The sequence below is a fragment of the Perna viridis genome, chromosome 4, assembly GCF_037379345.1.
Source record: "Perna viridis isolate PV_CMFRI_1.1 ecotype Kerala chromosome 4, ASM3737934v1, whole genome shotgun sequence".
NCBI lineage: Eukaryota > Metazoa > Mollusca > Bivalvia > Mytilida > Mytilidae > Perna > Perna viridis.
Window position 1 is genome coordinate 53,000,924 of NC_142448.1, and position 25,627 is coordinate 53,026,550.

At 35.3% G+C, this 25,627-nt stretch overlaps 2 protein-coding genes across 9 annotated transcripts in view; both read left to right on the forward strand.

The window, feature by feature from the left end:
• LOC148620530 (cytochrome P450 4V2-like) overlaps positions 1-14,159 on the forward strand; it is a 59,425-nt gene extending 45,266 nt beyond the window's left edge. For 2 of the 4 annotated variants that reach the window (XM_088581455.1, XM_088581456.1), the window contains exons 9-12: positions 2,972-3,039; positions 6,101-6,167; positions 9,452-9,703; positions 11,198-14,159. In XM_088581455.1, the coding sequence (XP_088437581.1) occupies positions 2,972-3,039; positions 6,101-6,167; positions 9,452-9,703; positions 11,198-11,355 (545 nt within the window). In that variant the 3' untranslated portion in view covers positions 11,356-14,159. The remainder of the gene's footprint in view (positions 1-2,971; positions 3,040-6,100; positions 6,168-9,451; positions 9,704-11,197) is intronic. The other 2 variants (XM_088581457.1, XM_088581458.1) reach the window with 1 other exon arrangement.
• A 1,394-nt stretch (positions 14,160-15,553) lies between these two features.
• Positions 15,554-24,641, forward strand: LOC148620533 (uncharacterized). 5 transcript variants are annotated; one of them, XM_088581454.1, is made up of 3 exons: positions 15,555-15,690; positions 17,773-17,918; positions 22,317-24,641. In XM_088581454.1, the coding sequence occupies exon 3, from the start codon at positions 22,357-22,359 to the stop codon at positions 24,262-24,264; it is 1,908 nt and encodes a 635-aa protein (XP_088437580.1). In that variant the 5' UTR covers positions 15,555-15,690; positions 17,773-17,918; positions 22,317-22,356; the 3' UTR covers positions 24,265-24,641. The 5 variants fall into 5 exon arrangements, with proteins under 5 accessions (XP_088437577.1, XP_088437580.1, XP_088437576.1 ...); XM_088581453.1 differs by lacking the exon at positions 15,555-15,690 and adding an exon at positions 16,211-16,324; XM_088581451.1 differs by lacking the exon at positions 17,773-17,918 and having other exon boundaries at positions 15,554-15,690.
• Positions 24,642-25,627: the final 986 nt, after the last annotated feature.

Sequence of the window (25,627 nt, forward strand, 5' to 3'; positions counted from 1 at the left end):
TTTTTTAGTTTCATCCAATATCTTGAAACCTATGACAGATAGAAAGAAACTTTCAATTCCTGAAATGATCCTTGTGATAAGTTATATCAAAGTCTTCTTGAGTCAAAATTGTTGGACATCTCCTGGTTAAATTTATTACCCTTGAAAGACAAATTTTAACCAGGTGAGCAATTCATGCTCCTGGGTGCCTCTTGTTTTCTACTTTGTCTTTTTATTTTAAAGCATAAATCTCATCGGAGATATAAATCTCATATATTGTTTATGATATGTCTACAGTATGTTATATGTCTACAATATATTGTTTATGATATGTTTACAATATATCGCATATTATATGTCTACAATATATTTTTATGATATGTCTACAATATATTGTATATTTTTATTGGTTCTTGTAGATCAAGATGGCTTTTATTACTGAAAATAGAACAGAAATTTTTCACGCTTTACTAAAACAAAAAATAGCAGACTTGTTCTTAAAAAATGAAATGCCCTTTGACTTTGTAATTTGATGATTTTTCTTGAAATTTTTGCTTTTGTCTTTAAAATGATTATGTTATAAAAAAAGGTTTAATTTAATTTTCAAATTCTAAAAAACATTTTCACCCAGTAATGGAAGCATATGATGAGATGTGTTTAGCTTGGTGAAAGTGTCCATACATCCCCTTAATTGTACAGAGTTTGGCATTTGCTGTCACACCATGCTCTGTCATGCATAGCATTTTATTGGAACTTATCATAATCAGAATTTTCACAGTTAAAGGTTGAATTTGAAGAATGTTTTTTTACAACAGCAAAAAATTTAAGGTGGTATAATGGTATGGCACTGTTGACCACCAGGTTGTTGTTTGTGCCTTCATCTCATGTTTTCTTGCAAAAAGAAGTTTGGTATTGATTTTGGGGATTATGCCTTAAACAGTTTTTGAGTTAGGGGCCAAACACTAGCATTTCATATAATTCAACTATACATCTCCAATAGAAACATATGGATGTCTTATGATATTGTTCAACAATATTCTGTTTAAGTTAAAGACTTGAACCATTAGGGAATGAGGGGCCAAAAAGGGACCAGAAAAAGTTTGCATGATGTCTGGACAGTAACTTAACTACATGTAAATGTATCTTTTTGAAATTGTGTCACAAGGTGCCATATACCACCAAATATTTTTGGGTTGTGACCTTGATCCAATTAGGGACAAGCGTTAGCATTGTCCTGATATCTGGATGAAAAGGAGTAAAAGAGAATGGATCTCTTTGAAAGATTAATCAAGGGAACCAAGGTTATAGCGATAATTAAAAGAATGTAATCCAGTGACAAAGACCAGACATGGAAAACAGACATATACAACAAAGAACATAAAGTAACTAAAATCTTACATACAAAATGAGCAACTCAGACTCCACTAAAAACTAGGAGCATCAACCAGGTGCACCGGTAGGGTAAGCGTCCTCTGTTTTTCTAGAAACACCCACCGAGTTGCTCATAAAAAGTCAAGTCCGAGGTAGACAAACGAGGTAAGGAAAACTATGACCTGTTGAATAAATCAGTTTTCATAGTGCTGATGAATACACCATAACGATCCACGAGTTCATGATGACGACCATAAAACTTCTTTAGTGATGACTTCAATCTTGTAGCAACATAACCCTGTTCCAGAAGCCTTTTTGTTAGAGTTCTAGTGCGATACAAAAAGTCTGCGTAGTTTTGGTAAGCTCTGGCATAACATATGAGTTGTGATATGAACGGATGTTGCCACAGATGAAAGGAAAGTTAACAATTTTGAATGAAAAGTCATCATGTTTGGTCAACAGTTTTCCTTTACCATCGATTTCTAAGTGTAGGTCAAGATATGAGGCTGACTTCACAGTGTCTGTAGTATCCTTTATCTCAAGTTCTTAGGGGTAGATGTGATGTATCAAATCCCCGAAATCAGGATTGTTTAAAGATAATACGTCATCTATATAGCGGAAACTGAGATCAAAGGATCTAGCCAAACAATATTCTTTCTGTCGGATCAGATCAGCTATAAAGTCAGCCTCATAAGAGTGAAGGAATAGGTTAGCAAGTAAAGGAGCACAATTTGTTCCCATTGGAATGCCGACCATTTGTTGAAAAACACGTCCACTACACTGGACAAATGTGTTGTCGGTTAAAAATTCCAGCATTTTGTAAACATCTTCCTCTGTATAATTGGAAGATGATTTGGAATTATTTCTTACAAAGTATGAGGAATCTCTATGAAGAACTATATATTTGTATCTAGGTGTACCATCTTTTTTTTTAAAAACAACGATGTATAATGTTTTTAAGTCAGGATTTTAACTGAGTATGGGGAATAGAAGTATACAGTGTTGAAAAATCATAGGTTTTAATGCTGTTATATTCAGATAATAGTCAAATTGATAGTCTCCAAAAGATCTTTCAAATTTTTTGTACTGCAATTTTTTATACCTCAAAGGAAGATTGGAATTGATTTTTGAGATTGTGACTGGAACTATGTAGGAATAAGGGCCAAATAATGGCTATAAATATATAATCTTGTTGCAATACTCTAATTATATTCAAAGTTCAAAGCTGTATCAAGCTTGAATGATGTGTTCATACTTACCTCAACTTGACCACTGCAGTTGTTACAAGCTTCTATTGTGAATCATTTTATTTTACTCAGTATAATTTGTAATAAATGATTTGTGTACAATTTGTGACGATATTGGTTATGATTGTACACAATAAGTGATGATATTGGTTATGATTGTACACAATAAGTGACGATATTGGTTATGATTTGTACACAATTAGTGACGATATTGGTTATGATTGTACACAATAAGTGATGATATTGGTTATGATTTGTACACAATAAGTGACGATATTGGTTATGATTTGTACACAATAAGTGATGATATTGGTTGTGATTCTTCAAATATAAGTCTTTTCTATGTCACACATACATTTTTTTTTTATTTTTAGGTGATAGTAACAGGAGAGCAACGATGAAGGATTTAAAATCCCTAAAATACCTTGAATGTGTTATAAAGGTTTGTTTTTTTTAGTTTACTGCTTACTTGATTTTAAAGGAACTTATATTGATATCGAAGCCAAGGAAAATAACTCATTAGAAAGAAGAATTCACATACAATGAAGTTATACAAAGTCACACAAGTCATATATGGCTACTTGAATTAATTAGTACTTACAGGGGTAGAAATAAGAAAATTTGTCCAATTGGTCAATTGGGCAAGTTTTGCTGAAACTGAGCTCTCCAGAGTGAAGTTTACTTGCCTATAGATGGTAAGATGAACAGAAAAACCTTTGGAAATTAGGTAGTAGAGCTGAGTTGGACTTCCATTCACATGTAATCAAACTAGCTTGCAGGTCAGGAGAAAGAGATTATTTCAACCCCTGTACTTAGAATTTTTGAGAGTACACAAAATTATAACCATTTCTGACTCAGAGCAACCTCTTGAGGTTAAAGATTAGTTATCATGGCTAAATCTAAATGGTTGTAAATCACTGGCCAGTGTTTTAAACAACAGGTTACAAAACTGTTTAAAAAAATCCCAAAGTACATGTTTAAATGCGAAGTCAACATCTTTGAATTTCCATCAAAATTTCATAAATATTTTAGATGTTGCAAGCATCATTTAAAACTGGATTACAAATGTGTAAGGAACGTTCACCTAGGATGTAGTTTTTATTATAACCGCCCCCACAAACGAAGTGAGGGGGTATATAAATTTCACCTTGTCCCTCTGTGTGTTTTCTGAGCAGCTTGCAGCATTGTTTTGAAACTTTTTGGAGATGTGCATACTGTCAGGATTTTTATGTTTGGACAGAAAATTTAGGAATGACAGCTGTTGTACCTAGGTGTTTTAAGCAAAACTTGGTCTCAAGTGTTTTCTGCAACTTATATTACTCCTTCTCAATGACTTGTAGAATTGTTATGAAACTAAATGTGGTACAGTAATCAAGGGAACCAAGGTTCTAGCGGTAATCAAAAGAATGTAATCAGAATGGGACAAAGACCTTAGTTTAGTGCTTAGTTTATCCCCTTGAAAATTGTGTACAATGTAAATGTGTCTACATTGGTCACCAAATGTACAGGGTTCAACAGGCTGTGGGGGTATTAGTCCTATAAGGGGCATTGAAGCTGATATTTATCTCATCAAAGTGCAAAATAAAGTTGGACCGTATTGCTTTTGTATGTGACAAACACTCAAAGCTTGAATTTTAGTTTACTAACTCACAGAATCAACAACCTGCTGGAAGGCATATTACCACACTGGTAGTATTCTGACTCCGAGTTCTATCATACTTTGTGGAGAAGCAGTGACTTCTAAAGTCTTCGGTATTAGTCTACCAGACCTTCTGATTTCATGGGGAATATTTAGCCACTCAGAAGTGGTCAGAACTATGGAAAATATGACACTATTAACATGTTAGGTAAATCAATAGGCAAAATCTGGGGTGATTTTCATTAATTTCACATGTAATCTGATGTGTTATCTATGAATATTTTTATACTGGCTCAATGAACTATGACTTACTTGACTTAGTCCTCTTTCATCCCTTATGGAACATAGGGCTGAAACAGTTGTCTGCCATCTATCTCTGTTTTGAGCAATTTGTTTGGCTTCTCATCTGGTGGTTCCAATGTTATCTAGTTCTTTCAATCTTGTTCTTCTCCAGCTGTGTGTAGGTCTCTTTTGTCTCCTGCATCCCTGTGGATTCGAGTATAAAATCTGTTTTGTTATGTTCACAGGTTTTCTCAAAGCATGTCCAATCCAATGCCAAGATCATTTTTTAATTTGTTTATCACAGGGTCTTGCTTTGTTCTTGTTACTAATGGTTTGAGGCCACCATACATATTGAATGAAGACATTTGTTGACAAATACCTGGATTTTGTGTTGGAGTCCTTTGGTAAGTCTCCAGATTTCTGATCCATAGAGTAAAACAGATTTTATATTTGTATTGAATATTCTGATTTTTTATACTATTTTTCGATAGTATGTTGGATTTCCATACAGGCTTTAGCATGGTAAATGCCTGTCTTTCTTTGCTTATCCTAGAACTTATGTCTTCTGTTCCACCTGTTTTGTTTACAATACTTCACAAATATGTAAATTGATCTGCTTCCTGGATGTCTTCACCTTCAATTGATTTCGCTCCACCTTTCCTTGTCATAACTTTCATTATTTTGGTCTTTTTGATATTAAATTTCAGTCCGATCTTTCTGCCCTTTTCATATAGTTTCTTGGTTTTGTCTCTCATGTCTTGTATGCGGTTGAATAGCAATGCTAGATCTTCAACAAAGTCTAGATCCTCAGGTTGTTCACCTTTGTCCATTGTATTCCTCTATTTGAATCAAAGGCCTGTCTTGTAACCCAGTCAATGGCTATGAAAAACAAAGTAGGTGGTAGGAGGCATCTTTGCTTAACTCCAGTTGCTAGTTGAAATGATTCAGATAGGTTTGAATCATGTATTACTTGTACAGTAAAGTCTTCATACAATGCTTTTATCATGTTGACTATTTTAATGGGCAGACCATAATGTTGTAGCAACTTCCACATCCCATCGCTGTTTTCAGAAGCTTTCTCAAAATCTATAAAATTTATATGTATTGAGGACTGCCACTCAGCAGACTGCTTGATGAATATTCTTAGTGTAGCAATTTGGTCTATGCAGCTTCTGTTTTGCCTAAAGCCAGCTTGCTCTTACCTGCAGCCACATCCCTAACAGTGATACCAGCAGCCACATCCCTAACAGTGATACCAGCAGCCACATCCCTAACAGTGATACCTGCAGCCACATCCCTAACAGTGATACCTGCAGCCACATCCCTAACAGTGATACCAGCAGCCACATCCCTAACAGTGATACCAGCAGCCACATCCCTAACAGTGATACCTGCAGCCACATCCCTAACAGTGATACCAGCAGCCACATCCCTAACAGTGATACCTGCAGCCACATCCCTAACAGTGATACCAGCAGCCACATCCCTAACAGTAATCAGTAACTTTTTTACAGTGAACTATAGACTACTTTTAATCTGAAGGAGAGCTATACCTATAATGTGCACAGTGATTCTGTTGTAGGAAGCATTGAGACTATTCCCATCAGTACCTTTCTTTGGACGAACAACAACTGAAGACTTAGTTATAAGTAAGTTCTTCTATATACTGATATATATATATATATATACTTTTGTTTATTGAGAAATAGATGTTATGCACAAATATTCACATGAACAGTAAAAGTTGATTATCAAATTGTAGTTTAAAAACCTCAATGGAGAAAATAAATTAAAATTTAAGAGGAAACAGATAGGAGAAAGAGCTGATGAAGGTCTTAGACGGAAATGTTTCTGAAATATTCATCTACTACATAGTTCTTTTTGAAAAAAAGTTGTTTCAGTTAAATACAGGTAAAGTTTAACAATCTTCAGACAAATAATAAGCACACTTGAACCTGTAGCACTTTCTGTATACATTCTCCAAACAAATAATAAGCACACTTGAACCTGTAGGATTTTCCCTGAACATTCTCTGAACAAGTGATAAGCACACTTGAATTTGTAGGACTTTCTGTATACATTCTCCAAACAAATAATAAGCACACTTGAACCTGTAGGATTTTCCCTGAACATTTTCCAAACAAGTGATTAGCACACTTGAACCTGTAGGGCTTTCTGTATACATTCTCCAAATGAGTGATTAGCACACTTGAACCTGTAGGATTTTCCCTGAACATTCTCTGAACAAATGATAAGCACACTTGAACCTGTAGGGCTTTCTGTATACCTTCTCCAAACGAGTGATTAGCACACTTGAACCTGTAGGACTTTCCCTTAACATTCTCTGAACAAATGTTAAGCACACTTGAACCTGAAGGACTTTCTGTATACATTCTCCAAACAAATAATAAGCACATTTGAACCTGTAGCACTTTCACTGAACATTCTCCAAACAAGTGATTAGCACACTTGAACCTGTAAGACTTTTTCAAAACAAATGATAAGAACACTTGAAAATGTAGGACTTTCCCTGAACATTCACCAAACAAATGATAAGAACACTTGAAACTGTAGGACTTTCCCTGAACATTCTCCAAACAAATGATAAGCACACTTGAACCTGTAGGACTTTCCTTGAACATTCTCTGAACAAATAAGCACACTTGAACCTGTAGGACTTTCCCTGAACATTCTTTGAACAAATGATAAGCACACTTGAATGTGTAGGACTTATTCTGAACATTCACCAAACAAGTGATTAGCACATTTTAACCTGTAGGACTTTCTCTGAACATTCCAATTTAATTTGTGCTTTCTGCAACCATGCCACTACAAAGTCAAATCCACAAATTTATTTAGATATAAAAACTAATTACCAACCCTTCATTTTTGAAGCAGACCCTCCCATAAACTCTGAACACCTACTTGCTGGATTGCATCATACTTACCAAGCCTTTATTTTTGAAGGAGACTCTCCCTTAAACTATGAAGACCTACTTGCTGGATTGCATCATACTGGAGTGATCTTACATTGCACTATTTGTACCCTTTTTATACCCCCCTGCAAAAGAAGTTGTGGGATAATCTAAATAAGGCATTTATATATAAAATCCTCTTAAGAAAAACTCCTAAATCTGTATAGGCATTTTGAGGAAATTTTATCAGAAGGTCTGGTATTATATGTAGATGTGTGTGAAGGAATATAATGTAATATACATTCAGAGGACTCCAAAAGGGGATTATCCTTGAAAGCGCAGCTCAAGAGATACCAGTGAATTTTATAAGGAGGTTGGGCATTCAATGTTATTGTGCACAAAGCAATATCATTGTTTTCAGAAAACTCCAAAGGGAAATATTCCAATTTCAGGACTTTACTTGTTAAAACTTCTTTAAGCACAACTCCACCTGGAGCATTCAGGGCATTTTAATAAAAATGTAGAAAAGTTGGCTGTCATATATAGATATGTGTGATGAAGAAATGTAATTTTTGTTGGTGTATTTCTAAGGGAGCTAGAAAATTGAAACTGCAGAACTGAAAGTGTTAAGGGTTTAACATTTTAAAACCTAGTGTGACTCATCCTAAACTACACAAGGATTTTGATGATTTTTTTTTTTGGAAGTTGGATGTGCATGAAGGAATATAATTATTGACAAAACTCCAAATGGAGATAATCAACCTTAAGGGTTTTACATTTAACAGGGGTACTCTCTTTTTTAACTTGCTCACAGTATTTGTAGTTTTTATCTTGTTCATAGCTAGGTGACATAATTTGGTTATTGTTTTTTATAATCTGAAATAATTGAAAAAAAGTTACCGTAAAATTATAAGATGCTGTGTACAAATAATTACTTCTCTGTTGTTGGAAGTTCCTTGTTACTTCAGACAATGATAAGTTATAGTTATTGACCAATTATGATATGTCTTGGTTATTTTCCCTCAACTCTGTCCAGCTGTCTGTCTGTCATATTTATATAAGCAAAACTCCTTGAAAACTACTGCACAGTTTTTGTGAAACTTAGAAAATAGTGAGGACATGCTATGTAGCTGTGCATTTTACAAGGAATTTTTAGGAAGTTATGCCTCTTCAATCTTTGAAATTTCATGCAATATACTACTAAAGCAGATTGTAAGCACAAGTCCTCGCAAAATGCTAAACAGAATTTTATGAAACTTTGTAGGTAGTGAGGACACATTGTGTAGTTGTGCATATTATTAGGTTATTTTTGTCTGCTGAATTTTAATAAGGTAATGCTCCTTTGATTGTATGTACAATTTCTACAAAGCTTCAGTACCATGAAAGTAAGTAGGAAGTGAGGACACAATTTGTTATTTTACATTTTGATCTGTTAATTTTTGTGTGAATGATGCCTTTTTAAACCGAAAAATTTCCAAAAATGTACAACTGAGGCAGCTTTTCACTAGAACTCCTCAACCAAAGCTCATGAAACTTGGTAGGTTGCATGCTATGAAATAGTACCTGTAGCCTTGCTATATTCCTTTTTGTTTCATGGATTAACAGGTATGTCTTAGTTACTTTTTAGAACTCAGTTTTAACAACACCTTAAAAGATTTTTCATTGCCATGATACAGGGGGAGACACAAACAAAGTCTAATTCCCCATTGCTTTTGAATTTCCTGAAAATGTAGACTGTTACAATTTACACTACTTTTTTTTTAAATATCAGCCTACACACTAGAACTAATTTGATTTACCTTCAACTTAATTTGTGGTTACATGACTATTCCTCGAGGTACAACCTGTATACAGGTTACCATTACAATATCTTTGATTCAGATGATGTAACAGTTCTTCTTGATACAACCTGTATACTGGTTACCATTGCAATATCTTTGTTTCGGATGATGTAACAGTTCCTCCGACCTCCTGGTACAACCTGTATACTGGTTACCATTACAATATCTTTGTTTCAGATGATGTAACAGTTCCTCCGACCTCCTGGTACAACCTGTATACTGGTTACCATTACAATATCTTTGTTTCAGATGATGTATCAATTCCTCGTGGTACAACCTGTATACTGGTAACTTTTGCTTTACACATGGACCCAGAACAATTCCCTGAACCTGAGAAATTTAATCCAGATAGATTTTCAGTAGAAAGCATCAAATCTAGACATCCATACAGCTATGTACCTTTCTCTGCTGGTCCTAGAAACTGTATAGGTATGTTTTTTTTTATCTTGGCTGTGAAACAACACCAGGATATGGTTTTGGTATCCAACCATTCCTTTGTCATTATGTATATTGGTATATTGTTTTCTCTCTATATTTTCAGTGGGTGTAGATGGTGTTTTGTCTGTTATTGAACTAATATTATATAAACATTGCACAGTATTTATATACATATTGTAGATGTGTACTTCTTGATGTAGAGAAATTCAATAATTTTTCCCCATAGTTTTAGCATGCTGAACTTTGCCAATTTTCCAGCAGTTTTATCATGCTGAACTTGGCCAATTTTCCCACAATTTTGACATGCTGTACTTTGCCAATTTTCCCACAGTTTAAATATGCTATACTTGGCCAGTTTTCCCACAGTTTTAACATGCTATACTTTCCCATAGTTTTATCATGCTGAAATTGGCCAGTTTTTCCACAGTTTTAACATGCTGTACTTCACCAATTTTCCCGTAGTTTAAATATGCTATACTTGGCCAATTTTCCCACAGTTTTAACATGTTGAACTTCGAAATTTTCCTACAGTTTTAGCATGCTGAACTTGGCCAATTTTCCCACAGTTTTATCATGCTGTACTTCACCAATTTTCCTACAGTTTAAACATGCTGTACTTGGCCAATTTTCCCCCAGTTTTAACATGCTAGACTTGGCCAATTTTCCCCCAGTTTTAACATGCTATACTTGGCAAATTTTCCAGCAGTTTTAACATGTTGAACTTTTCCAATTTTCTCACAAAATTCTCATAATGAAATATTATTTAACTTCAATATGTAATTCAACAAATTAGATACTTAGTATGATGCAAAATGCTTCTCATCTTCTTAAGGAACAATTTGGGGTGCGAACACATACACTTTTGTTAATCCCTGGATCTACCACTGATTCTCCACAAGCAATAGGAACCACTTTGTCCATGCCTCTTGTAAGCACATTGATTCCTCCTTAAATATTCTTTGTATTTTGTTGAAACTTTATAGGAAGATCAGGCATCATAAGTAGATTAACATGAAGCAATATTATCATTGAATTTGCTTGTAAATGGAGGTTAATCATTTTAAGGAAATGCCTAATTCAAATTTCTCATACATGTACCAGTTTTTCAGGGTTCAGACTCCACTGTTGTATCATTCTGCATCCTGCGAGGCATTTTATTGTAATTTATTAAACATTTGAAGTGCAGTATTTTTATAGTAAATGTTTGTCTTTTTGGAGATTCACATGTGTGAAGTAATTTTAACTTTCAGACTTTATGTGGTTATGTTTAGTGAAACATTTCTGTACTGTAAAGTCTACTATGATCATATTCACAAAACTATGTTGTGTTAATCCAAATTAAAAGATTTTTAAGCTGAGATATACATGCAGTGTCCATAATTGCAGCTTATGTTAAGGTTTTCAAACTGGGCTTACAAAAGTAAGGCATTGTTAATATGTATTGTTAGAAAAGTTATACATTTTTACAAGGCTTTCATATTTTAGGCCAAAAGTTTGCCTTAATGGAAGAAAAAGCTATGATTTCATCAATTCTGAGGAAATACAGAGTGAAAGCAACACAGAAGAGAGAAGAAATGTGTGCCATTGGAGAGATCATTATGAGAGCAGATGGTGGTGTTTATGTGCAGCTTACACCAAGATAAAATGACTAGGAAAAATAATGTGACTAGTTTACTCCAAAACAAATATAACAAATTGACAATTAAATAACAACATTTTGTGACAACATGACTATTATGTGTACTATTTACATGATAATCATAATCATCATGTTTACCATACAAACATATCTGATTGACATGCTAAATATGATCATTGTGCATATATTCAAATCCAGCCGGTCTATATAGGTACCAAAGGAAAGGTGTCCTTTACAGTCAGTGGCCATTTTAATGGTCCTTGCGTGATGTTACGCCAAGTATGGTATGATTGGTTGTAATCACATGTATCTCTAGCATGATTGGTTGTAATGACATGTATCTCTAGTCTGGTCTGATTTTATTTTTTATAAATTTTAACTGGACTTATTCCTTTTTTACCAAACAAATGAGCAAGGTATGATACCCTCCAAAAAGAGTCCATCTGTCCCTCTGTCTGCCCCTCGTCTGTTTACAAATGGTAACCTGAAGAAAGATCAATGATTTTTTTTAAACTTTGCACAGTTGATAAATACCATAAAATACAAAATGTAGTTTTTGAGTAAGACCATTCTGAACATTTTGTTATTCCTGTTTTTCACCATTATCATGATTATGTGGGGCTAATCATTTAATGTTCGATTAACATCCTATTTTTTTTCACCATTATGTAGTGGGTATCACGTAATGTTCCATTAATGCCCTATTATTTTATTTGATACAAAACAAAATGCAGTCCTATGATGGTATGGTGCTGTTGTTGACATCATATGTAGACATTTGGTTTCTTGTCCTGAGGATTTCTCTAATTGTACCACAAAATGCCTTGCCACAAAAAAGAAGTTTGTATTTATTTTGAGAGTTATGACTTGAATAGTTCAGGATTTGGGACAAAAAAGAGCATTTTCCTGATATCTGGACAATAACCTGGGTAAAATTTGTTCGTTACTATTATTGTGTGCTTAGACATTTAGCAAGTTTCCATTTTCATCAACCAGCTGGATTTTGGAACAAATGTAATTATCATTTAGGACATACATTTATTATTCAAATTTTTATCACACCCTCCACGAGAAATCATTTGTCAGTCCATCTGTACAAGTCTTATTCAAAGCTGTTAAGTCCTTTGACCACTTGGATTCTATATAGTTAAATTCTTGTTTTGTGTAACAAACATTTAATTGTAATCAAATTCAGAGCTGTACTAAGCTTGAATGATGTACTCCATACTTGCCACAGCTTTTTGGGGTTGACTTCAGCAGTAGTATCAAGAGGTTAAGGGCTGGGGTAGGGTTGGTAGGTATGGCCTGACTTTACTGGTACTTAAAAAGGATTTTTCACAGATCTATCCGATCATGTCATACTTTAAAAGGAAAGCATTTCTTGTAAAAAAAAGAAAATATTGATTGCTTTATTTGACAATTAGTTATTCTTTTGTTAGTGCCAAAATTTATATCAGATGAGTTAAAATTTATGATTTGTAGTAAAATCTTTAGTACCACCAAGAGGAAAGAACTACAATGCTTTGTACTGTAGAATGTTTCTGGCAAAAACTGTGTAAAGTTGCCCTATAAGATCTAGCAGAAATGGCAATGTAGTTCTGATGTTGCCTTTTAGCACTAGGTAAAATTTCAGATATAGCACGCTTTCTGATAAGGTAAAAAATTTTGTCCATCATCTCATAGACTGAATTTTGTAATGTGATTGTGATGACATAAAACATTTGGTTTCTTGTCCTGAGGATTTCTCTAATTGTACCACAAAAAAGAAGTTTGTATTTATTTTGAGAGTTATGACTTGAATAGTTCAGGATTTGGGACAAAAAAGAGCATTTTCCTGATATCTGGACAATAACCTGGGTAAAATTTATTTGACAATTAGTTATTCTTTTGTTAGTGCCAAAATTTATATCAGATGAGTTAAAATTTATGATTTGTAGTAAAATCTTTAGTACCACCAAGAGGAAAGAACTGCAGTGCTTTGCACTGTAGAATGTTTCTGGCAAAAACTGACATAAACCTTTTCTTTTTGACAATCTATTCCTTAAATTTTGATACTAAAATTAAATTGTAAGGAATGGCAATTATATTTTTTTCTGTCTATTTGAAATAACCTCAATGCCCAATATTTAGTGTGCACCACATGATTGACACTATTTTCTCATAGACCAAAAAAATGTAACAGACATCCCTTAAATGAATTTGATAAAACTTTATATGAAGATTGGTCATGCAATGATGATGATAATATTTCAACAGGATAATTTTTTTTTTAAAAAAGTACTTGTAATACGAGTTTAATTAATGCAGCTTGAATTATTAACTATTTGGTAAACCATTTCATCAATATTCCTGATAGCATATGTGATGTTAAAGAAAAATGTAAAGTTAACATAAATGTACATGGTATCCTAGGTAGATAGAAATGATGGGTTAAACCAGATTTTCTAGACCACTTAACCTCCCATTTCCATTACAATTAATTATTTTCTGTATATTTAAATAAAATATGATAAAATGTCTGTTTTGAGTGATTACTTTAAGAAATCTTTGATACAATTACTTATGAATTCAATTTAAGTGATTACATTTTATATACTTTGTTTTGAGTGATTACTTTTCTGTGTACTTGTTTTGACTGCTTTTTTGGGTGATTACAATCTGTATATTTTGTTTTGATTACTTGTGTCACATTGAGTTGATTACATTTCGATTCATTATAATTTTGAGTGATTACATTTTGTATTCAAATTATATACTTGTGTCAATTAAGATATTTTGTCCAATACATTAAATCTTTAGTAAATTGAATTAGTTTTCTGTTTTGTATTAAGTTATAATCTATTATACTCGACGTCACATACAACACATTTTCGAATTGAAGCTCTACTTTTTAAACCGTCGGGACTTACCGCTAGAGTTGTCTCTCTTATATTTAATATGACTGACTGACAGTTGGGGTATAACGTCCGAGCAGCAATATTTCAGCTATATTCAGACGATGAACATGAAATGGATGATAAAATGAACATGAAATGATGATGAAATGAAAAATGGGATGGGACACAAGGACAGTAGGGTCGACAAATTCTGATTGCCACTAGAAAAAGGGAGAGATGGGTAGGGTGGGGCAATTTAGCCTCCTGTGGCGGAGCGCAGTGGTTCCTACTCCTATCGAATACCACAGCAGGGTTCTTTAACGTGCGAGGAACGTGGCATCTTTCCCAACACGGTGCACCACTATGGTTTGCGGTTAGGTTTTCCGTATTATAGCCTGACAACCCCAGCATGTAAGAAGCCAGGGGTACCCCATTCCACCACCTGGGGCACACATCCCAGTTGCTCTGTGGGCAGAGCGCCCTAGCCCCGGCTAGGGTTCTGAGCACTATTTAGTCGCCTTTTACGACAAGCTTAGCGCTGCTGCAGGCCTATTCTTTTAACACCCGGACCTGCACGGGGCCCAGTCGTTACATTAAACGATTCCAAAACACTACGATTGGGAGATAGGAAGGTCCAGTCAATACACTAAACGATTCCAAAACACTGCGATTGGGAGGTAGAAAGGTCCAGTCATTACATTAAACGATTCCAAAACACTGCGATTGGGAGATAGGAAGGTCCAGTCAATACATTAAACGATTCCAACATACTTCGATTGGGAGATAGGGAGGTCAAGTCATTACATTAAACGATTCCAAGACACTGCGATTGGGAGATAGGTAGGTCCAGTCATTACATTAAACGATTCCAAAACACTGCGATTGGGAGGTAGGAAGGTCCAGTCATTACATTAAACGATTCAAAACACTGCGATTGGGAGATAGATAGGAAGGTCCAGTCATTACATTAAACGATTCCAAAACACTGCGATTGGGAGATAGATAGGAAGGTCCAGTCATTACATTAAACGATTCCAAAACACTGCGATTGGGAGATAGGAAGGTCCAGTCATTACATTAAACGATTCCAAAACACTGCGATTGGGAGATAAGGAGGTCCAGCCTTTTACTACAAGCTTAGCGTTGCTGCAAGCCTATTCTTTTGACACCCAGACCTGCACGGGTCGATATTTAATATGAAGATAGTTCGCATATATGCATGACGTGTTAGTACCAACGAGTCGCTTATTAGCTTAAATCATGCGTAACAAATCCTTACGGGAAAATCCCATACTAATATCTGCCATGTTGGTTTCTACGGGACGATCTGTTTACAAACCAAGTTCGTAATGTAAATATCGGCACCGAGAATTAAAATCTGACCGGAATTTAACGATTCAATGTTTAGGGAGAAGCCGTTTGGCTAAACGAACGAGCAAGTCATTTAAGACAATTTAAACGAGGTAGGTGTCAATAAAGTCGTAGAAAATATTTTTATTCAAATTTTAACTTTATCTTATTTATGTGACGCCGAGTATAGTTTATAACATCATCCATATTCCTATAAACATAACTTATCATAAGTTTATACATGTATAACCTATGGTGTAAATGATCGATGTTCTAAACGAACAATAATACTAGATTTTATATGATGGACATAGTCTCAAGCAAGTTTACTCGGGGTCTTTGGAAGGTTTTATACTCAAGGCATGAACGACTATAGAGGTTTTTCTCTCACTCCTCTAGTCATAAACGACCAGAACTTCCTGAGGGTCGAGGTTTTGCACACCTCATACAGGCATGAACGACCACAGCTTTCTGAGGATCGAGGTTTTGTCCCCTTGATCCCTCTATTAGCCTATATCTATGTAAACATATTTTTTTTAAATTTTAAATGGCCTGCGGGAGGCTATAGAAACAAGGCGTTGAGAATGTTTAAATAGCTCAATTTATTATAAATATTTGCTAACTCTTTAAATACCTATTGAATGGTTCAGTGGTTACTGTAATATTGATCACAGATTTCTGGTGTGCTATGAACACAATGGCAAGTTCCATTTAATGACATTCTAGTGTAACGGACATAAAACGTAGGTATGTAGAAATTCAACATTCACTTTTATTTTTTCGTCACATTACGTTTTCCTTTTTTATCAGACTAATACACGATTTGTGTATTTTCGCTTGTATTGTTCTGCCATTGCATTGCTATTGATACATATTGAAAATTTCATGTCAAAATGTATACCGCATGCTGTATCAGCCCAAGACACCTATATCACCCCAAGGACCACCGGCCCGCGGGATGAAATAGGTCGAGGGTTGATACAGCGGTTTATTCCCCGAACGCCTACTGGATTAAAACAACATGTCATTAATTTTATGGATTAAGGGGCCATCTAAAGGGGCATACAATTAAAGTTACCTGTATTTTTTGTGAATTTATGTCAAATTCTACACATCTATATCTAATAGATGACAACAAAAAAAAATATAAAATATACAAATATAAAATATAAAAATATAAAATATAAAAATATTATCATCAAAGATAAAAATATAAAATATACAAATATAAAATATACAAATATAAAATATACAAATATCATCAAAGATTAAAATTTAATTTATTGATGATAATATGGCTATATTTTTTAAATTTTACATTTGTTGTTTTCACCTATGAAATATATTTTTATTATAATTATAAAAGACTAAATGTAAGATTTCAATTTTATTTCATTAAATGTCATATGAAATATAAATAAGCATACAACATAAAATTATAACAATAAATGACATACAGACATACATTATCAGTACAGCACTATTCCAATGTTTTCAATTTCATGTTATCCAAATGTTATATGTAATTTAATATAAATATTAATATAAAACATGAATTTCCAACAAGTAACAACATAATTATTCTAAGCACATATCACAGTACAGCACTAATGTCACAAATGAAAACATGAATCACATTTTTTAAGTTCTTAGAAATGTTCAAGCAAGGTGAAGAAGTTCGGAAGCAGAGTCAGCATACGTCATTAAATCTATGATTCCTGTTTGGTAACGGTTCTTCAATGGGGCGAGACGGCGGTCGATGTTCATGTATTTCTTGGCGCGTGGTCTGGTAGTTCCACCGGCTGCTCTCTGTATTCTGTTGATGTCGTTGGCATTTTGAACATCTTTAAACATCTTAATTGCAGTAAATATGTTGGGGTGGGCTTGTTGTGTCATCTTCTTTATTTTGCTGTGCCACCCTTCGATGTTGTTGTTGGTTCTGGGTCCTTGTGTTCCAAAGTGGTTCCAACGTGTTCGGTCTCCTTCCACCCACTGCTCTGTGACATAATCTGTAAAAGTCTGAGTTATTTTGTGTGATGCTGGCGTCGTCAGGGTCTTCAAGAGCCTGGAACCAAACATCCTCAATGGCGTCCATGGGTATAAGAGGAAGAATAGCAGCACGTCTCATTAACGTTTTCACATCATTGTTGTCTCGGTACGGTATTTGTAGTCCACTGGCTTGTGTCTTTTTCCAGATGGCCTGTGCGTAATGAAAGAATCATCCCTTAGTATATACGCCTGGAAACACATCTTTGATCGCATTGTGAGCAGCTGTCTCGAAGTCTAGATATGCCTTGGTTGCAGTGAATTGAAGTCCATGTTCTGCCATCTATAATAAAAAGTATACATTATAATTGATGTAATTGTTACTTGTTATCAATTTACAAAAAACTCTTATAGAAAACTTGTCAAAATAGTAAATTCTAAGTATTTATCTGCAAGCCTAAAGTCATAACAGTTACAAAAATGTGTAATTCACTTGCACTTTTTACAAAATCTTTAATGGGATTTGTCTCAATTACACTTACTCCATATCTCATCATTTTGTTCACATAAGCTGACATGATGAACACGAATCACTGGACAGCAATTACAGGCAGCTTGTTAAGTTCCAGACTTTAATCATTTAGTTATTTGCTTAATTGCTTCAAATTGTGCAAAGCTTGGACCACTTAGTTTGTTTTATGAATTATTTATTTATTTTTTTAAATATTTGCTCAGTATAATAACTGTTAGATAATGCTTACTTTGAAAATAATTATTGCAAAATATTAAATTTTCTATTATTTTTTAAACATCATGAATAATGTTGTTAGCTTTTATTTATTTATATGAGATTATGAAATATAGTTTATTGCAAATCTACAATTTTATTCTTATTTTATATATAGATATAGAGAATTATATAAATGTTATACTAAAATGAAGGGTCCATCACTACACATTATTAAATTATGAATGTCTACTTTTCAATTACAGGTAATTTTACAGGTAAATTAATAATTACACACCCCTTGAGAGGCCTCTTAATCCCTATACCTAATGAGTTGTTGTTTTAATCCAGTAGGCGTTCGGGGAACACACCGATACAGCATGTGATACAGATTTAACAAGTCTTGTTCATTATATCATATATTTTAACCATACCCCAAGTATGTTATGTGAAGTGGTGCGATATTGGTCAAGGGGTGTGATTGCGATATAGGTCTAGATGTATGGTATAGGGTAGACAATATAGAGTTGAAGCAAACACTCATAATGCATATACAAAAAAGTTCTATTTAATCTAAATATATGATATAGCAAAATTTATCATGAAATGTATCGCGTGCTTTGTTTGCAATTAAACATTTTTCATAAATACATTTAGCTGGTTATGCTGTAGCGGGATGTAAAATAGAAGCCTTAAGGATATGGAGAATTTTTGTTGTAAAGTTGATTAGTCTTCATATTGTTTTCTAACAGAGTTTTCTTCCCAGACATTTTGGTCTATGATCGTCTTAAGGGCAAATTTTAAGCCTTTTAAATCAACTTGATTTTAAACAGATACCTGGCTATTTATGTTCTCTTCTGTAACTTTGAATATCAAGTTTCGCAATGTAGTAAAATGTCCTATTGTTCTTAAAACGGTGTTTACGGTATTATCCTGTCCGCGGATTTTGTCATAGGGATCACATTATTTTGTTTCAACGTGCGGAAAGTGAAATAATATTATTAATATCTTGGATTTCAGACTCGTTTACAAATCCGAACTTACTGCCTGTTGATGTACATGCATGTAGTAACCACAGAGTTTTCAACATGTAGTTGTCTTATAAATTGTGTGATACAAAGTTTCACGAAGTGGTTTATCCATACAGTTATGATACTAGACTAAGTATTTGAATTAATGCTATAAAATGGGCGCGTAGCTCGTATTAAAGCATGATTTCTCCAGAAGGGAGTGAAACACGTACATCTAAGTGATTGATTGATTAATTGCGTTTAATATTGCACCTATATCCGGGCGATGAACTTGAAATTGGTGATAAATGAACATGAAATGACGAAGAAATGAAAAATGGGATCGGACACGTGGATAATAGGGTCGACGAATTTTGATTACCACTGGAAAAAGGGAGAAGGGATAGGGTCGGTCAATATAGCCTCCTGTTGCGGAGCGCCAAGATTGCTACAATGCACTTTTATCGAATACCACAACAGGGTTCTTTAACGTGCGAGGAACGTGGCATCTTTCCCAGCACGTTGCACCACTGTGGATTGCGGTCAGGTTTTCCGTATTACAGCCTGAACAACTCAACATGTAGTATTCCAAGGGTAACCCATTCTACCACCTGGGACACACAACCCAGTTGCTCGGTGGACAGAGTGCCACTAGCCTATTCTTTTGACGCCCAGACCCGCACGGGGCTAAATTTAAGTGTACTTTATCCTAAATTTCTTACCCTCGGTCTAAACCCCCTTTTGATTTAGTAGTGATGATATTCTTGTAATAATTGGAATCTTTTAATGTATTGATGGAATAATCAAGGGAACCGAGATTTTTGCGGAAATCAAAAGAATGTTCTCCAGGGACAAAGACCAGACATTGGAAACAGGCACACACACCAAAAAACATGCATAAAATAACCAAAATAATACATACAAAGTAACAAAAATAAATAAGCAACTCGGACACTACTAAAACCTGGGAGCATGGACTTCGGAATGATACCCAATTTTATTTATTTTTTTTTTATGGTTTAATGTACTGTACCTCCCTACCTCTCAATCGCAGTGTTTGGGAATCGTTTCATGTACTGACTGCACCTCCGTACCTCTCAACTGCAGTGTTTTGGAATCGTTTCATGTATTGACTGTACCTCCATACCTCCCAATCGTAGTGTTTGTTAATTGTTTCATGTATTGACTGCGCCTCCCTACCTCTCAATTGCAGTGTTTGGAAATCGTTTCATGTATTGACTGTATCTCCCTACCTCTCAATCGCAGTGTTTTAGAATCGTTTAATGTATTGACTGTTCCCCCCTACCTTCCAATTGCGGTGTTTTGGAATCGTTTAATGTAATGACTGGACCTCCTTGCCTCCCAATCGCGGTGTTTTGGAATCGTTTAATGTATTGGCTGTACCTCCCTACTTCCCAATCGCAGTGTTTTGGAATCGTTTAATGTTTTAATTGTATGAATGATACCTTCCAATTGTATTGTCTTGGAATCGTTTAATGTAATGATTGGACCTTCCTATCTCTCAATCGCAGTGTTTGGGAATAGTTTAATGTAATGACTACCTCCATATCTCCCAATCACAGTGTTTTGGAATCGTTTAATGTAATGACTGGACCTTCCTATCTCCCAGTCGCAGTGTTTTGGAATCGTTTAATATATTGACTGGACCTCCCTATCTCCCAATCGCAGTGTTTTGGAATCGTTTAATGTAATGACTGGACCTTCCTATCTTCCAATCGCAGTGTTTTGGAATCGTTTAATGTAATGACTGGTCCTTCCTATCTATCTCCCAATCGCAGTGTTTTGGAATCGTTTAATGTAATGGCTTGACCTTCCTACCTCCCAATTGCAGTGTTTTGGAATCGTTTAATGTAATGACTGGACCTTCCTATCTATCTCCCAATCGCAGTGTTTTGAATCGTTTAATGTAATGACTGGACCTTCCTACCTCCCAATCGCAGTGTTTTGGAATCGTTTAATATAATGACTGGACCTACCTATCTCCCAATCGCAGTGTTTTGGAATCGTTTAATGTAATGACTTGACCTCCCTATCTCCCAATCGAAGTATGTTGGAATCGTTTAATGTATTGACTGGACCTTCCTATCTCCCAATCGCAGTGTTTTGGAATCGTTTAATGTAATGACTGGACCTTTCTACCTCCCAATCGCAGTGTTTTGGAATCGTTTAGTGTATTGACTGGACCTTCCTATCTCCCAATCGTAGTGTTTTGGAATCGTTTAATGTAACGACTGGGCCCCGTGCAGGTCCGGGTGTTAAAAGAATAGGCCTGCAGCAGCGCTAAGCTTGTCGTAAAAGGCGACTAAATAGTGCTCAGAACCCTAGCCGGGGGCTAGGGCGCTCTGCCCACAGAGCAACTGGGATGTGTGCCCCAGGTGGTGGAATGCGGTTCCCCTGGTGTGTTACATGCTGGGGTTGTCAGGCTATATACGGAAAACCTGACCGCAAACCATAGTGGTGCACCGTGTTGGGAAAGATGCCACGTTCCTCGCACGTTAAAGAACCCTACTGTGGTATTCTCCCGGAGTAGGAACCATAGGGCTCCGCCACAGGAGGCTAAATTGCCCGACCCTTTCCACTTCTCACAATTTCCAGTGGCAATCAAAAGTTTTCGACCCTATTATCCTTGTGTCCCATCCCTTTTTCATTTCATCATCATTTCATGTTCATTTTATCATCAATTTCATGTTCATCGTCTGAATATAGCTGAAATACTGCTGCTCGGACGTTAAACCCCAACAAACAAACAAACAAACAAATGTAACGACTGGACCTTCCTACCTCCCAATCAGTGTTTTGGGATCGTTTAATATATTGACTGTATGAAAGATAACACTCGTATTAACTTTGAGGAAACTAAGAAAATCCGGCTGTTTTCGGTCAACCCAATCTTTCACATCATTTGCCTATAATGTATTAAAAAACTTTTAAAATAAGAGTTTTGACGATTGTATATCGGCTTATTTAATCTCTCAAGCGTTATTTGTATTTTCAGACAGAATATATGAGAAAGATCAGCCAGTTATGATATTAAGATGTCGATGCGGTATACATGGAACCTGTGTAGATTTTCTAATAAATGTAAACAACAAACATTATTAACGCTGATTGCTTTCATTGTCGTGTTGATGTTCAACGTTCAGTTTAACAAACCAGTCTTCCATTACTATAAAAACCTTGACACTAAAAGTGCATGTGTTTTACCTAAATTCAACATACACGACTCTTCTATAGCAGAATTCTTCTGGGAGGTGAATCCGTTGCAGTGCGAGTCGATCGAACCCTTAATGTTCATTGACTCGGATGGATTTGTACGAGTTAACCAAACTCTGAAAAGCGCTTACAAATATTCTACCCTAAATTGTTTGTGTCAACCAGTTGTGTGGATAAACGATGAAACCGTGACATTTGGGGAATCGCTGTCGTGTACAAATCCAGTTTATATTGCCAATGATTTTGTATACGCAAAGTGTACAAATAGAGACGCTCAGGTATACGACGGTCTTCTCTATTGGGTTGATTATAAATCTATTATGAAATCGAAAAACCTTAAAAACGAATCTGAGGAAAATCTGAGTGTTTATTTTTATGGATATGATGCACTTTCTAACCTCATTGCACGGAGGACCATGCCTCTCACGTTGAAATACCTTGAGGACAATTTAGAGGCATATACTTTTAATGGCTATACCAAAGTAGGAGACAACACGTGGCCAAATTTAATCTCTCTCCTCACCGGAAATAGAACCGAACCAACTAGTAAACTGGAAGAAATTCCCTTTATATGGAACGACTTTTCACGGAATGGATATGCTACATTATTTAGTGAAGATTATCCAAGATTGTTCTCCTTTAAAGGTTTTAAAGAAAAACCAGCTGACCATTTCAACAACCCATTCTTTATGGCTGCAGATAAAGTCAAGCCGATAACTAATCGAGATGTTCGCAAAGTTATACTATTTATGGAATACAAAAATATGAAAGTAGGTGATTCGTCGTACTTATGTGTTGGTAATACTCCCAAACACAAAATCGTAATAGAATATTATAAAAGTTTCATCAAAACATATAAGAATCTGCGAAAATTCGGTTTTACATTTAATACTGAGTTAGGTCATGACTATATAAATTTTTACAACCATGCCGATAAGGACAGCTCTGAATTCTTTCAGTGGATGCATCAATCTGGGCATCTTGACAATGCCGTCCTAATTTTCTATTCGGATCATGGACCAAGATATAGTGAAATTCAAAACACCAACATAGGCAGGGTCACTGGAATGCTGCCTATGTTTTCCATGTTTATCCCCAAGCATATAAAAGAACGTTACCCAAGTGTTCACGAAAATTTACTCAAAAATACTGAAAGACTGACTACTGCTTTTGACGTGTATAAAACTTTGAAAGATATTTTGAAAGGAAAGTTTATACAAGATGCAACTACCTCTAATGCAGAGAAAGGTATTTCTTTGTTTCGTCCTATCCCAGAGAAGCGGAGTTGTTACGACGCTAATATTCCAGAACATTACTGTCCTTGTTACTCATCGCAGGAAGTTGATGTCAAGAGTAAACGAGTACAAGAAATGGCAAATGTCGTTCTCACTAAAATTAACGCCATGTTACAAAAGCACATGGATAAGTGTGCGACATTAAGACTTAAATCAACTCTTAGTGCTTCTTTAGTAAAATCGAACTTTGAACGCGACAAATCAATGGAAGAACGATTTTCCATTAGAAGCTATATTTACAGTGATAAACAAGACACCAGATATCTACTGGTTATACAAACGGAACCAGGAGATGCAAAATTTGAGTCAACTGTTCATTACGGCGAAAGTTCTGGTATTGAAGTCTCTGGCGATATCAACAGAATAAACCGTTATGGAAACCAGTCACACTGTATGAATATTAAATTAATGAGACTTTACTGTTTCTGTAAATAGAACTGGCTGCATGATTACTTGATTTAATTATCTATTTAATTATCTATTTCGATCCCCGTGCAGGTCCGGGTGTCAAAAGAATAGGCCTGCAGCAGCGCTAACTTGTCGTAAAAGGCGACTAAATAGTGCTCAGAAACCTAGCCAGGGGCTAGGCGCTCTGTCCACAGAGCAACTGGGATGTGTGCCCCAGATGGTGGAATGGGGTACCCCTGGCGTGTTACACGCTGGGATTGTCAGGCTATAATACGGAAAACCTGACCGCAAACCATAGTGGTGCACCGTGTTGGGAAAGATGCCACGTTCCTCGCACGTTAAAGAAACCTGGTGTGGTATTCGATAGGAGTAGGCACCTTTCCACAGGAGGCTAAATTGCCCGACCCTACCCACCCCCCCTTTTTCTAGTGGCAACCAAAATTTTTCGACCCTATTGTCCTTGTGTACCATCCATTTCATGTTCATCGCCTGAATATAGCTGAAATATTGCTGCTCGGGCGTTTAACCCCAACAATCAATCAATCAATCTATTTCGATGTCGAGTTGAATTTCTGGCCTGCAACGTAGCACTGAAAATAAACAATTACTACCCAAAAGTTGTTCAGACTGTGCTGTTATTATGTGCAAGTCACTTTTAGTTTGTAATAACAAGTAAAACTAGAGGCCCAGGAGAGCCTGAAAATATGTTTTATTTAAATTTGAAGCGAAATAAGTTCAAAAAGGAATTGTCATACAAATGGAACTCTTAGGGGCTTAAGTAGCCCATGCTTCTATCTATTACGACTTTCAAGTTAAACAATACAAAATTAGTCTGTCGTGAGAAATCACTCTTATATGGGCACGTCCAAAAACTTTGGCCCTGTTTTTATCGTAATTTTTTTTTATCTCCAAAGGGCAATAACTCAAACAAGGAGCTGCCATACAACTTCGACGCTGGAGTACGTTTATATACCTATTCATAAAGATCATTTAACAATTGAAACCTTCTTTCTATCTATTACGATTTTCAAGTTATAAGATAAAATCCACAAAAAATGTAATGTATGAACTTCCAGTGACACTAAGTCAAATAAGGACTCATCACACACTTGTGTAGGCCTTGCCATGTTATTTAAAGATCCTTTCAACAATTGACAGTTTTTTCCTCTCTATTTCGGTTTTCAAATAATAAATTAAACACCACTAAATGTTCATAAGGATAATAGTTAAAAAAATAATAATGATGAGGATAGGAAATTATGCTTGACTTGCAAAAGATCATATTTTAAAAATGGTTGTCATGAGAATTTAATGTATAACATTATACAATTATTCAAATTATAGTTGTCAAATTTCTGCAAATAAGTGATTGAAATTACCATCGTGTAAC

Excerpts from the sequence above, each read along its gene's own strand:
- LOC148620533 (XM_088581451.1), top strand. The coding sequence starts at position 22,357 with ATGTCGATGCGGTATACATGGAACCTGTGTAGATTTTCTAATAAATGT.